Here is a 13,561-nt window from a genome sequence, read left to right as displayed (position 1 = left end):
TTCATTGCTTCAATTCAAAAATGAAGAAAGTTTTTGTGGCAGTAAATGTGTTTGCTTTATGAAAAACATAGTTTTATTTAATTGTGAATCATTGGTTAAATTTAGAAGTTTGAGACTCGAATCTGTGTTTAAGTGAAACATGATATTTTTTAATGTTCTTTGTCATATGCCTCAAATGTAAAACACTTTGGGTTATCTCAGATTTTAAATGAAGAAGTGAAGAAGACTGGACTCCAAGCTGCTCCTGCTTATCACTGCTATGCTGAAGCATAGACTTGACCCAATAAATGAGCCCCATTTTATTTTAATCTTTACTTGGTCTTAGACTGTTAGACCACTGACACCACTAAGGCTGCAGCTGTAAGGATGAAAACTAAAACTCTTTCTTCTTTTGCAAAACTCAGCTCTTCTGCTGCTAGTATACAGTATGTATACCAATGTTTGTGATTGGTTAGATGGTGCCAATGCCACCACTCTCATGTGAACATGCAGTGGAAACCCTGGTTTAACTTAGTGATTTGATAACCAGCTTCATGTGAGCACATATCCTCGTGGAAAAAGGGGACGTGAATCCAGATAACAGACAGATATCCTGGGTACATTGAACTTGGAAGTATTTTAGGATTTTCGTAAACTGGAAACTCTTTTCTCTTATCTTTCCCATGGTCCCTTAATGCAGGATCGTTGTTACAGGCTGTGACTGCTGTGAACAAACTGACAGAAAAATATTTAAATGTTTGCTTACTGATGGTCGTCCAGAGTGTGAGCACAGGTTCTGCTTACTGAAAACCCATGATGACTGTTTGCTTTTTGTTGTTGTTATGTTGATGTCTCCAGAGTGACTCTCCTCATGTGATAGTTTGTGTAACTACTGTTGTTTTTAAAGCATATTTTTCATGTCTGCTGACCTACAGTTTATGACTTGTGTCTCTTATCCTATTTGTCACTGTGCTGGAACAACGACACTGCAGAGGATAAAAAAACGGTTGTTTTATGAGTTTTAACTCTGCTGCTCCTCGTCCTGGAATGTGGTAAAGCCTGAAAACACTCCCTCTGCTTTCTGCTCTCTCACAGCTGATCCCTTCCCTTCACACACCTGACAAAAATGAGATCAAATGATGAGAAGGAAACAAAATCAAATGAGAGAGTGAACAAGAAACAAACAGCATAGGTCAGAGTTTAGAAACTGTTAAAACCATAAAGAAGTGAAAATACTGCATATATTAAACTCAGTGACTCTGGCAGATAATTACCTGAAAATTGGTACATTCGCTGACTGACATTGGATGACTTTGAAAAACATGGAACCATCAACAACTGCCAATAAAACATTTCACATAAACTTAATGTAGAAAAATAAGGCAAAGGCGAGGAACAAACTTTAACTCCCAAGAGCTGATCCTTATCTCAGAATATTTAAAAAACCTGGTCGCCTTCATTCCTCTTTCTCGTCACAGAAACAAGAATGAAAATTTTAACGCAATTAAACCATTTGGAGTGCAGAATGACTCAAAATCCCTGAAATGTCTCTGTCAACGCATTTCGGGCAGTTTGTCCAAAGTTTGTCCATTCTGCGCTCTAGATGGGTTGATTGCGTTAAAATTTGTAATCTCATTAATCGTGATGAGGGTGTTAATGTTGACAGCCCTAGTTTGTTGGTTTGTTTTTATTTTGTTTTATTTTGCGAGCAAGTTATTAGATCCCGCTCCAGCCAGCCAGAGAATCCTCTGCCGTCCCCCCTTTAACGCGTTGAAGTTTACAACCCTACAACAAACACAAAAACTGAAGACATTATGATATAGACTTATAATTTGCACCGATCTGTTTTCTGAATTCTATCACACACATATAAGCGAAAAGTGAGCGCGAGGGCCCTCAGTGAGCCTGCAGGGCACCAAGCAGGCAAGACAGAGCAAAAATGTAAAATGATTTTTAGATAGACTGTATGATTCTAATCGCTGTTCTGTAGTTTGACTAGGTGATTAGACAATGTTTTAAGTCATATTTATTAATATTCAAAACAGATAACTAACATGTAAGCATAGGTTAAAGTAAGGGAACCAATCATTTCAATCATTCTCGAAACCTGTCTTTTCCCATGTACTTCACTAAACAATGACATGACTCACAAAAAATCCACTGACTTGTGTTACAACAGCCAGAAGCACAGTGACCCAAGACATATCAAAGTCCTCAGTAGATCCTACAGAGCTTAAATCCCAAATCACCACAAGTCAGTCAGAACCGAAAAACCCTCCTAGATAAGAGATCCAATTCAATTCACATGTTAGGAGCTAAAAGTTAAAGCTCTGAGTGTAAAAATTCCTGTTTAAATTCCTGTAAACTGTTTAACTGGGTCATAGTTGTTACTGTATTCAGTAAGTCAAGCATAACACACCATGCCTGTCACAACACGCTCTTTGTCACACTGTTAATACTTCCCCTGTATAAGGGTGGATTGCAAGAAGTAAAAAAGAGCTCAGTTTCCCTTCAGGGCACAGAGGCTGTTTGTCTTCACAGAACGTGAAACCTACGTGACAGTCAGAGAGAAAATAGGGAATTAGCGCAGCAAGAAAATCAAATGGACCCAGAAACCTTCACTTGTTCGATCTGTTTGGATCTACTGAAGGATCCAGTGACTATTCCCTGTGGACACAGCTACTGCATGAACTGTATTACAAAACTCTGGAATGGCGAGAAGGTAAAGAAAATCCAAAGCTGTCCTCAATGTAGGCAGATCTTCACAGTGAGGCCCGTGCTGGTGAAAAATACCATTTTAGCAAATTTAGTGGAGGAGCTGAAGAAGACTGGACTCCAAGCTGCTACTGCTGATCACTGCTATGCTGGACCTGAAGATGTGGCCTGTGGTCTCTGTATTGGAAGAAAACTGAAAGCCCGCAAATCCTGTTTAATCTGTCTGACTTCTTACTGTGAGAAACACCTTCAGCCTCATTATGATTCACCTACATTAAAAGAACACAAGCTGGTGGAGCCCTCCAAGAAGCTCCAGGAGAACATCTGCTCTCGTCATGATGAGGTGATGAAGATGTTCTGCCGTACTGATCAGCAGAGTATCTGTTATCTCTGCTCTGTGGATGAACATAAAGGCCACGACACAGTCTCAGCTGCAGCAGAAAGGACTGAGAGGCAGAGAGAGCTGGAGGTGAGTCGACAAAACATCCAGCAGAGAATCCAGGACAGAGAGAAAGATGTGAAGCTGCTTCAACAGGAGGTGGAGGCCATCAATCAGTCTGCTGATCAAACAGTGGAGCACAGTGAGAAGATCTTCACTGAGCTGATCCATCTCATCCAGAAAAGAAGCTCTGATGTGAAGCAGCAGATCAGATCCCAGCAGGAAACTGAAGTGAGTCGAGTCAAAGAGCTTCAGGAGAAGCTGGAGCAGGAGATCACTGAGCTGAAGAGGAAAGATGCTGAGCTGAAGCAGCTCTCACACACAGAGGATCACATCCAGTTTCTACACAACTACCCCTCACTGTCAGCACTCAGTGAGTCTACAGACTCATCCAGCATCAATATCCGTCCTCTGAGCTACTTTGAGGATGTGACAGCAGCTGTGTCAGAGGTCAGAGATAAACTACAGGACATTCTGAGAGAGGAATGGACAAACATCTCACTGACAGTCACTGAAGTGGATGTTTTACTGTCGGATCCACAAGCAGAGCCAAAGACTAGAGCGGAATTTTTAAAATATTCACGTGAAATCACACTGGATCCAAACACAGCAAACACATATCTGTTATTATCAGAGGGGAACAGAAAAGCAACATCCACAAAGAAACAGTCTTATTCTGATCATCCAGACAGATTCACTGGATGGTGGCAGGTCCTGAGTAGACAAAGTCTGACTGGACGTTGTTACTGGGAGGTGGAGTGGAGAGGTGGAGGAATTATTGTAGCAGCTGCGTACAAGAATATCAGCAGAGTAGAAACTGGATGTTGGTTTGGACATAATGACAAATCTTGGGCATTAGATTGTTTGAAAAATAGTTATACATTTCAGTACAACAACATCCAAACTCGTGTCTCAGGTCCTCGTTCCTCCAGAGTAGGAGTGTACCTGGATCACAGAGCAGGTATTTTGTCCTTCTACAGCGTCTCTGAAACCATGACTCTCCTCCACAGAGTCCAGACCACATTCACTCAGCCGCTCTATGCTGGACTTTGGCTTTGTTATTCTTATGGGGACATTGCTGAGTTTGTTAAACTGAAATAGACTGAATCCTTTCATACTGTTGTGGGATTAAAACAGTATTTTAGTTTCCATTTCTTTTTTTATTTCCATCATTATTGTGGCATTCTGCAATGCACAGAAATCAGTTACACATTACAGGTGGTACCTTGACATGTTCTAAATGTTCTCTTGATGTTTTTGAGGTCTTGTTAGATTGAGCTCTTTACTGTGTCTGTCTAGCCATAAAAACAATCACTTCTTGTGACTCCTGTGAACAAACTGACACGGTGTGGTTTTACAAATGTCTCTTTGCTGATGTTGCTGAAGATGCTGAAAGCTCAGTGAAGTTTTTTTTTTAATGTTTTTCTGAAGGTTAATTTTAAAATTGATGCACAACACAAGAGGGCACCTTCATCCTGCTAACAGGGATGTAGAGGAGGTTAAAACACCTCAGCTCAGTTTGTCCACATTTTTTAGATTCTGACATGTTTTTAGCCTGATAAAACCCTTTATGAGTCGATTGTATTGCAAATCATGGTAAAAAGAATCAAATTGTCATTAGCTAATTAATTTGGAGCTGTATCATGTAATATTATAGAAACATTTCCTTCAAAAACAGAATATTTACTAACTGACCTTTTCCCATGGACTCATGTCTTCCTCATCTTACTGCCACGTTGAAACCACAAACTCCAGAAGATGTACAACAAATTGTGCATCTTCACCACACAGCTTTCTACTGTTTACTTTCATACCCACTAAATAAGAACCAAAAATATAATATAATCAATATGAAAGTATGAATTTTTATGTACCCCTTAAAAGAAAAGAAATCTTATTTGCTTGTTTCTTCTTGGTCATAATCCTGGATCCTGAAAGGTTTTGAGTTTTTGGACTTCTAGTGTATCCCTGTTCACTGTACCCTCTGCTAAACACCCCTCCCAAGAGGTTTTGGCCTCTAGTCAAAGGAACATTGTAATAAAGCATATTTCACCCAGTGGGGGTTTAATTTATTCAAGCATAAAATAAATGTCTGTATGCCAAATGCTCAGGAAGAACAAGGAAGTCCACAACCCCAAGCGAGGTAACACAGAATCATTGCCATTTCTATAGCCAGACCAATCCTGCATCATCTCCCAAAAGCCTGTTCTGAGCAAAAACCCTGTATGTTATTGAGGCTGACTTCACACAAGGAGGACCTTTCCTTAAGATTAGTGAGCAAACTAGACACAGTACCTATAAACCTTTAAAAGAGAAGAAGATGAACCTTGTGGCTCACAACTAACCTGAAATTGAGTATGTGGTTTCCTTCCCTTTTTATAGTGAGACGGAGAGGAGCGGAGAGAGAGGGAAATCAGCTGGGACCGACAGCTGTCAGACTGGTGATAAAGACCTGTGTGTGTGTGTACCTGTGTATAGTGCATTTCACAGAGTATCATCCTACTTTTCCCTTCTGACTCTTCTATGGTCATCCATTTGCATTTGTACATGACATCAGAAGAGACACCAACACAGACTGAAAACACTGCATCATTAACTCATAATTTATATTTTACAAATATATAAAATACAGACAGTGTTGAAAAAAGAAAAAAACTAAATGACTGAGACGGATTCTGTTGTACTGGATTAACTTTCAAGATAAGCCCACGATTCCAGATGTTCTGCAAAACCTTTTTGCACAAAATTGCATTTACCTTATTTTACTGAGACAGTGTGCAAAGATGAGATCAACAGCAATGAGCTGTGGGCTGAAACACAACACAGATGTATAACATTGTTAATAAAGTTAATTTGTCTGAAATAAATTGATGACATTTATATGTCCTAGGGCCCATTCAGATGAACATCAAGATTCTCCTCAATTATTTAACTGTTTTTAATATTATTTAACAGAATTCTACTTGTACAAACACAGAAGGGCATTCAATAACAAGAAACCCAAAACTGGATCATCCATTAACTCAAGTTAAGGTAAATATGGTGAGTTGTGAATTTAATGTACACTCGGCCTAGTGTGGAAAAGCTGGAGTGCTGGGCTGCAGCTTGTCAGTCTGGTAACTCAAACAGGCTCTTTTCCACACTGTTCTTATTTATAAAGTGCATTACAAATCCGAACACGACTACTAACAGGTGGATATTTGTGTTTTAATTCAAATAGCCAAACAACATAGAGCCACTTACTCCTAAAGAGAGAGACAGTGAAAGTGAACAGTATATCCTTGGTTTCTTAACATAACACTCATTGTTGCAGACAGGTGTGGCCCAAAAAGTGATCCCTTAGACTGATTTTTAGTTTTAGTGTTATTCATTTTCCTCTGAGTTATCCATTCTGCCACTAGTTAGCTAACATAAACTAATCTAAGTCTATTAGCTGCAACTAACAAACCAACAACATGACATTGGATGATGTTCCATACTGACAGAATATGGCACTAAATATGTTTTTAAAACTTTGAGCACTTATTTCTTAATTCCAGCTTCACAGACAGCATTATATCTATATCTGTTTTTGAGATCAGGGCTCAAAGGTTTAAATTAGCATTTTTATGTGTAGTGTTTCATGTCTTCTATAAGTAAAATAAATAAATAAATAAAACCTTGTGCAGATCATAATTCAGAACTCATCAGATTTTTACATTTTCTTTAACATCAAGTAATATAGTAGAATCTTCCTTTAAATGTATGGCTATATTTCAAATCAAACTTTTAACAGCTTAATCAAGATGATTTTATGACCAAAATAATAATCGACTGTCTGACAAAACTGGGACTTAAAATCTGACATAACATCAGATGTACTTACTATGGATCAGCTAATAATCTAATTTGTTGGGACTAAAGTCTTCCTCATTCCTGGTTCTCTTTGTTTGACAAAGTCTATGTGTTGTATTATCTTGATTAACATGTTCAACTCTAGATTTGATGCTTCTTAGTAGTGAATAACGTCCACAACCCAGTCTTTCTCCCTTTTCAGTAAAATCTGCAAATGTTTGAGGGTATCTGTTAACAATGATCTTAGCAACCTCTTCACAAGATGCAACGTTTAGGGTTTCTGCAGTTAACTTGCATGGCCTCCACAACAATTCTAACCATACTTCTCCTGTCCTCTGGATGACCTCTGTCTCCTCTTGTGATTGCATGCGACAGTTGGAGTGGAAATCTTTCCCAAGCTCAAATTTTTTTTCAAATTCAAATTTTATTTGTCACGTACACAGTCATACACAGTACGATATGTAGTGAAATGCTTGGACAACTGCTCGTGACCTAAAGAAAACAAAAAAGGAAAAGGCTATGAATAAGATAGGAAATAAATATGAAAAATTAAAAAGGGTAAATTTAACTAGGAAGGAATAAAATATAAATTAAGGTTAAAAATGAAATAACTGTACAACACAAATTAGAATGAAGGGTAAATTTGACTGGGAAGAATAAGATAAAGATAAATATATAAATTAAAGTTGAAAATAAAATAACTGTACAACAAAATACACAATACACAATATAGAACTATATAAGAATGTATGAAGGAATCTAAATATAAATAAATATATACACAATAACAGCAGCTGTACAAGTATTAACCGGAAATGAAGAATATAGTGACCAGTGTTGTGCAAAACCAAAGTCCAGAAAGTCCAGTGTGTGTGTAAGAACCATATGTGTGGGTCAGTACTGTGTGGTGGTGTGATTGAGAGACCGTATCGCCTGCAGGAAGAAGCTCCTCCTCAGTCTCTCTGTGTTGGTCTTCAGGGAGCGGAATCGCTTTCCTGACCTCAACAGAGAGAACAGTCTGTTGTTGGGATGGCTGAGGTCCTTCACGATCTTCCTGGCCTTGGTCCAGCACCGCCTGCTGTAGATTGAGTGCAGGTCAGGGAGCTCGGAGCGGATGGTGCGCTCAGCTGACCGCACAACCCTCTGTAGAGCTCGTCTGTCCTGCATGGTGCTGTTCCCGAACCAGGTTAAGATGTTTCCCGTCAGGATGCTCTCTATGGTGCACGAGTAAAAGTTCCTGAGCACCTTGGAGGGCAGTTGGAAGTCTCTCAAGCGTCTGAGGTGGTAGAGACGCTGTTGGGCCTTTTTCACCACGGTGTTGATGTGACAGGACCATGACAGGTCCTGCGTGATGTGAACTCCGAGGTATTTGAAGCTGTCCACTCTCTCCACTGGGCACTCGTTGATGACGGGGGTCTGGTAGTTCCTCTCCTGCTTAGTGCTGAAGTCCACTATCAGCTCCTTTGTCTTACTGACGTTTAGAAGGAGGTTGTTCCTCTGGCACCAGTTCTCCAGATTCCTCCAGAGTAATGGTGTCATTCAAATTCTTTGGTCTGCCATCTAAAAAAAAAAAAAGAGAGAGAGAGAGAGATCATTGGAAAAGCAACTTTATATGGCTATTTCAACAAATATGTCCTCACTAAAAGATGAACCCTGCAATTAGGATTGAGTACTAACAGAAAGGCAGTTTTGGGGACCTTGTCTGAAGATGAAAATCAATCCCAGGACTGCAAAAGAAATACAAACTCAAGGTCTTGCATTGAAAAGTTGAAAAATACATCGTAAAATACAGTATATTTTACAGTTTGTCACAATTTCCAACTTTAGTCCTACCATTACCAACGAAAGGTTAATGGTGTTAGATTCAGTGTCTACTTTTGCTTCGTGCATTGCACAGCTTCAAAGATCCTGAAATTCCTCTATGATGCTCTGTATAGTGCTGGTTGGCAAGAGCATTTTAGCCTGCATTTTTAAATGACACAAAGTCAACTGTCTTCTAATAGATTGTTTCCTGTCCTTGTATTATGGCAAATCCCCCAATTTCTTGTTTCCTTGACTGCTGAACTGTCTATTTATGTTTTTGAGAAATATGGCTGGAAAATGATGTTCGGACACTGAAGTATTTAGAGCAACCTTCAAATGGACATAATACTTCTCCCCCCATGTTTGATATGAAATCTGAGAGGGGCACAAAGAGCTGTGAAGTTTTGTGCAGCATACCCACATCCAGGAACTTGACAGCTGAGGTCACCAGTGAACTTATAAAACTCCTCATCAGTGGTCTCCCTTCTTGTCCTGTGATTCCTAGGCATATGTGAATGAAGGCAGAAAATGTTCTGAAAGTGGCAGGGCAGTTCTCAGTTCCACAAGAAAGCCTATAGTTAGCTACATGTTTGTGGCTTTTAACATGCAAACTGAACAATATAAATTTCCGTGCACTGAAGCCACAAAATTTAGAAATACACACAGTTGCAAAAAGTTCAGTGACCAATTACCTTTCCTAAATGACATATGCAATGCAAAAAATAAGAGTATTGTCAATAGGGACCAATTCCCAGTTTTTACATGATCAAAATTATTCACAAAAGGCTTCAATAAACAGAAAATGTGTGTCGACAAGAGAGCAGTGCACAAAAATGAAAAGATATCTGAGCTTGACGCTTTAATGGGTTTAACATGACTTAGTCAGCACTCCGCACCGTACAGGTAGTACAAGCACACCTGAAAACACTGACCAGCTAACAGCTTTAAGCATTTGGGCGCAACCTCGGTAGTTCACCGATTCACCTGTTGCAAAAGTTTTCTATCAAGTCTCATAAATCCATCGGCAACTATTACCTAACTAGTCTTTTGAGTCTCCACATTCATAGATATTGACATTTGGTCTTAGCATTTGAATTAAAATATCCTGGTAAGGTAGCTTAAATTCAAAACAAACAGTAATAAGAACGCATTTCAGACTTCTCTCGAATAAGTGAAAAAAACACTTACCTTCAGACTGATTAGCTGGTGTCAATCCAACTTTAATGTGTTCCATGTCAGTCCGTTTTAGGGAAAAAGTGTTAAGTGGTTTCATTTAATTTTGAAATACTCCCGCATGGATGAGCGATTTGGAGTCTAGCAGAGTTATCACGAATAGCATATGATCTTCAGATATAATCCAATCAACCTTGCATTTAACCCGATTGAACATCCAGTTACCTCAGACTACTTCTAAGTTGTACATGTTAACGGTCTCATCATCACTCTGTGCTGCAGCGAACTGGATCTGTGGCACAGAATAGTTGATGGCCATGTTGTTCTCCTGCTTTGCAGCTTTGTTTGAGTCTGAATTGCGGCTTAAACGTGCAAAACTAAGAAAAGCAGATCAAAATTTTCTTCTTGTTGTTATTTAATGGTGGTTGGCAACCAGCAAAAGGAGCATTAACCACCTCGAGCAATATTTTGTATCCCCATTGTTGTTTAGAAAGTGAATACCCGACGTGTGCGTCATACGTCACGTTGTATGTAAGAAGAAGGTGGAGGGAGGTTTGGAGTCTTCTCCCACCCCCATTCTCTGCGGCCTGCTGGAGCGGGAGGGCTAGTAGGAGGAGTTGGCCGTCCGACTGCGGTCTGGGGTGTGGGGCCTCCCTGCTGCTGCGGAGTCGGGGTGGTCTGCCTCTCCCCACCGCAGGGAAAAGGGTAACACCACCTGGGTCTGGGTGCAATTCCCCCCTCCAGGGGCAAGGGTACCTAGACCCGGTTTGTAGAGTACGCTTGGGGAGTGTGATTGTGTGTACAGCGTCTCTTTATGTCTGTCTCCACGTTGGTTGAGTGTGGAGTGAGTGCATATGAGAGCATGAGGGTGGGAATGGATGTTTGTGTCTGTGTGTGCCTGTATGTCTGTGTCTATATGTCAGGTTGGGTATCAGATGCCACCTCTCTGGGGACACCTCAGGCCCTCCAAGGTTTGGAGGCCTATCTCCACCCACCACCACTTCCCCTGCCGGTGGCGGACTCCCTCAGGTGTCGGTGTGTTGGTGGTTCTTTGTGTCTGGGGGTGGGCGTCCGGGTACACGCCGGCTCACTCCTTGGCGGCCGCTTGTCGGGGCCTGGGGCCTGGGGCTCGCTCGGGCCCCCTTTGGAGGTGGGGTGCCCCCGGCCTCTCGGCCTGGGGCTCGGTCACTCAGGCACAGCTGGGGGCCGGCGGAGCTCACGGGCGCGTCACTGCAACTCCCCCTGACTTCTGCTCCGCGGCTGCTGGGCGAGCCCTCATCTGGGACTCTCCTCAGCTCTTACTGGAACAGTGGTGCGGCTGCCCCTCTGTTGGTCTTCCATGGTCTCTTGTGTTCTGGGGGCCTCTGGATGTCTGGAGTTTTGATCTCCTCCATACCCGCTTCACACCCTGGAGGACGGGGCTGTGGCCCCCCCACACTCCCTAGCAGATCATTACATGGAGAAACCTTTGGAATGCAAGCATGCTGATCCACACAGGTATGCACACATGGGTATTCACAGACGCGGACTAAAGCTTTCTTGGCTGCTGCCTCAAAGCACACTGTGCGCTGTCTATCTTGCGTGCTGCACAATATCGTTTATTATTTAGTAAATATTGATATCTATGACTAGCTAGTTTATTGTGATGGTGCTTTGTTTTCTCTATTATTATGTTGCTCTTTGTTGTTTGCTGTCTCCTCTGTTTGTTTTTTTTGTTTGTTTGTTTTTTTTTTTCTCCATACAGGTGACCCAGGAGTTCTTTTTTTTTTTCTCTCTCTTCCCCCTCCTTCTCACCGTCTCTTCTCCCCTTTGGTTTTCTTTCTTTCTCTCCCCCTCTTTCTCTCATTCATTCCCCCTGTCCTATTTATTAAAAAAAAAAAAAAAAAAAAAATGACAAAGGATGAACTGAAGCTCTGCCATCACGTAATGTCGCATACTGCTGTTTCTGATGTCATTTAGGAAAAAAAAAAAAAAAAAAAAGAAAAAAAAAAAAGAAGAAGGTGTGGTGTCGGCTATCGCACCAGTCACATTAAAAAGCTTTAAAAACGTAACAATTGCTTTAAAAACACAACCCAACGCGCTAAACTGTTATAATGTGTTACATTATCACATATATCCAGGACATCTCTTCTGAACCTAGACGAAGTGGTGCTACAAAGGAATTATTTCTTTAGGAGAGTGCATTTAATAGCAGTCTGGCCTGCCACAAAATGCACCTCTAAAAATACAGTTTCTGCTTGTCCCAGAATTTATTAATTTTGAGAGTGAATTGTAGGACTGATGCTGGTTAGTGGTGTAGGTTTCATGGATGTGACACCTTAACTTGTGTAAAATGACGACCAGAGCATATTATTAGGTTAGTTCACTGTAGTTAGGCAGAGGTGTCTTAAAAAGTACCACCTTATACAAAACAAATGAAGGTCCAGTATAAGAAAGAATAAGAAGAGAAAAAAGGAACACCCTGCTAAATGAAGTCATTTTTAAACATTTCTCTAAATGTAGCCATTAGTTTTTGTTGCTGGCCATACAAAAAATAAGTATACTTCAATTATATTTCCCAAGTATACCTCACCTAGTACGTATACTAATAATGCTTCTTGGGACTATATTGGCCCCCGTTTTAGTACAGGGCGAGGCTCAGCCATTGCACTGCGGTTGTGCTGACCCCTGTGAATTCCCCAAATGCGGGAATCTCAACTGCATAATTTGTGGTACTGGGGGACTGCGTTCGCGCTCTCCCCTCACTCTTGTGTCCAGCAGCAAAGATTTATGTGTCTGCTCTTCTCTCGGTGTGGCCTTTGAACTGGGACAAAATGCGATGGCGTGCTCACGTCACTGGATTCAGGCATTATGCGTGTTAGGCACCATCAGCCAGAGTGCTGCATGTGGAAAGGGGACCCCTGTCTCCCACGCTGGCAACTCATACTTACCTGGCAGGGGAGATACCATGATCACGAAGGTGGTTCACCCAGGGCAAGGGAATACAATACAAGGGAAACTGTTGAACTGGAAAGATAGGGAACTCTCCTTTATAGGTAAGGTTCTGGTAATAAAAGCTGAAGTAATAGCTTCTATAGCCTTTTTGGCAACGACGTTGCCAATCCCTTATGAAATATTAACTTCATTGAGGAAGGTGATGTTTCAGTTCCTATGGGGAGGTCAACATGAGAGAGCAAAGAGGGAAGTTATGTACAAACCAGTAGGGAAAGGGGGGAGAGCAGTACCAGAATTAGAGTCCAAGTGCAATGCGATGTTTATCACCCCAATTCTTAAGGCATGTTTTAGTGATCCTAAAGATAAACTTTGGCCATACTTTACTAAGTTTTGGGTGGGTCGGAAAGTTTTGCAGACGTGGGGTGTGCGCCCCCCCCTTAACGTGCCCTTCTCTGAACAATATCCTGTAATCTACAAGGTAGTGTTTAGTTTGCTGAAACGCCTCCAGACTAGGATAACCCTTCAGGAGATAACGCGCGCAACTATAGAGGAGACATTGTTTCCAACAGGTAGCATGTCACCGATAGGAAAATTGCGTGAAACCCACACTAAAATGGCTTGGGGTAATGTAAATAACAAATGCCTGCTAAATCCTCATAAAGACTTAGCGTGGCAAGCCGTTCA

General features: G+C 41.2%; 1 protein-coding gene and 1 pseudogene across 1 annotated transcript; both read left to right on the top strand.

Moving 5' to 3' along the window:
- The first annotated feature begins 2,481 nt into the window (after positions 1-2,481).
- LOC112436408 (tripartite motif-containing protein 16-like) lies at positions 2,482-5,315 on the top strand. Its single transcript, XM_024805966.2, has one exon. The coding sequence runs from the start codon at positions 2,582-2,584 to the stop codon at positions 4,232-4,234; it is 1,653 nt and encodes a 550-aa protein (XP_024661734.2). The 5' UTR covers positions 2,482-2,581; the 3' UTR covers positions 4,235-5,315.
- Positions 5,316-12,506: 7,191 nt separating this feature from the next.
- LOC143413774 (U1 spliceosomal RNA) lies at positions 12,507-12,686 on the top strand (annotated as a pseudogene).
- The last annotated feature ends 875 nt before the right edge of the window (positions 12,687-13,561 follow it).

Source organism: Maylandia zebra, linkage group LG18 (genome assembly GCF_041146795.1).
Source record: "Maylandia zebra isolate NMK-2024a linkage group LG18, Mzebra_GT3a, whole genome shotgun sequence".
Lineage (NCBI taxonomy): Eukaryota > Metazoa > Chordata > Actinopteri > Cichliformes > Cichlidae > Maylandia > Maylandia zebra.
This window is presented reverse-complemented; position numbering and strand designations above follow the sequence as displayed.

Excerpts from the sequence above, each read along its gene's own strand:
- LOC112436408 (XM_024805966.2), top strand. The coding sequence starts at position 2,582 with ATGGACCCAGAAACCTTCACTTGTTCGATCTGTTTGGATCTACTGAAG.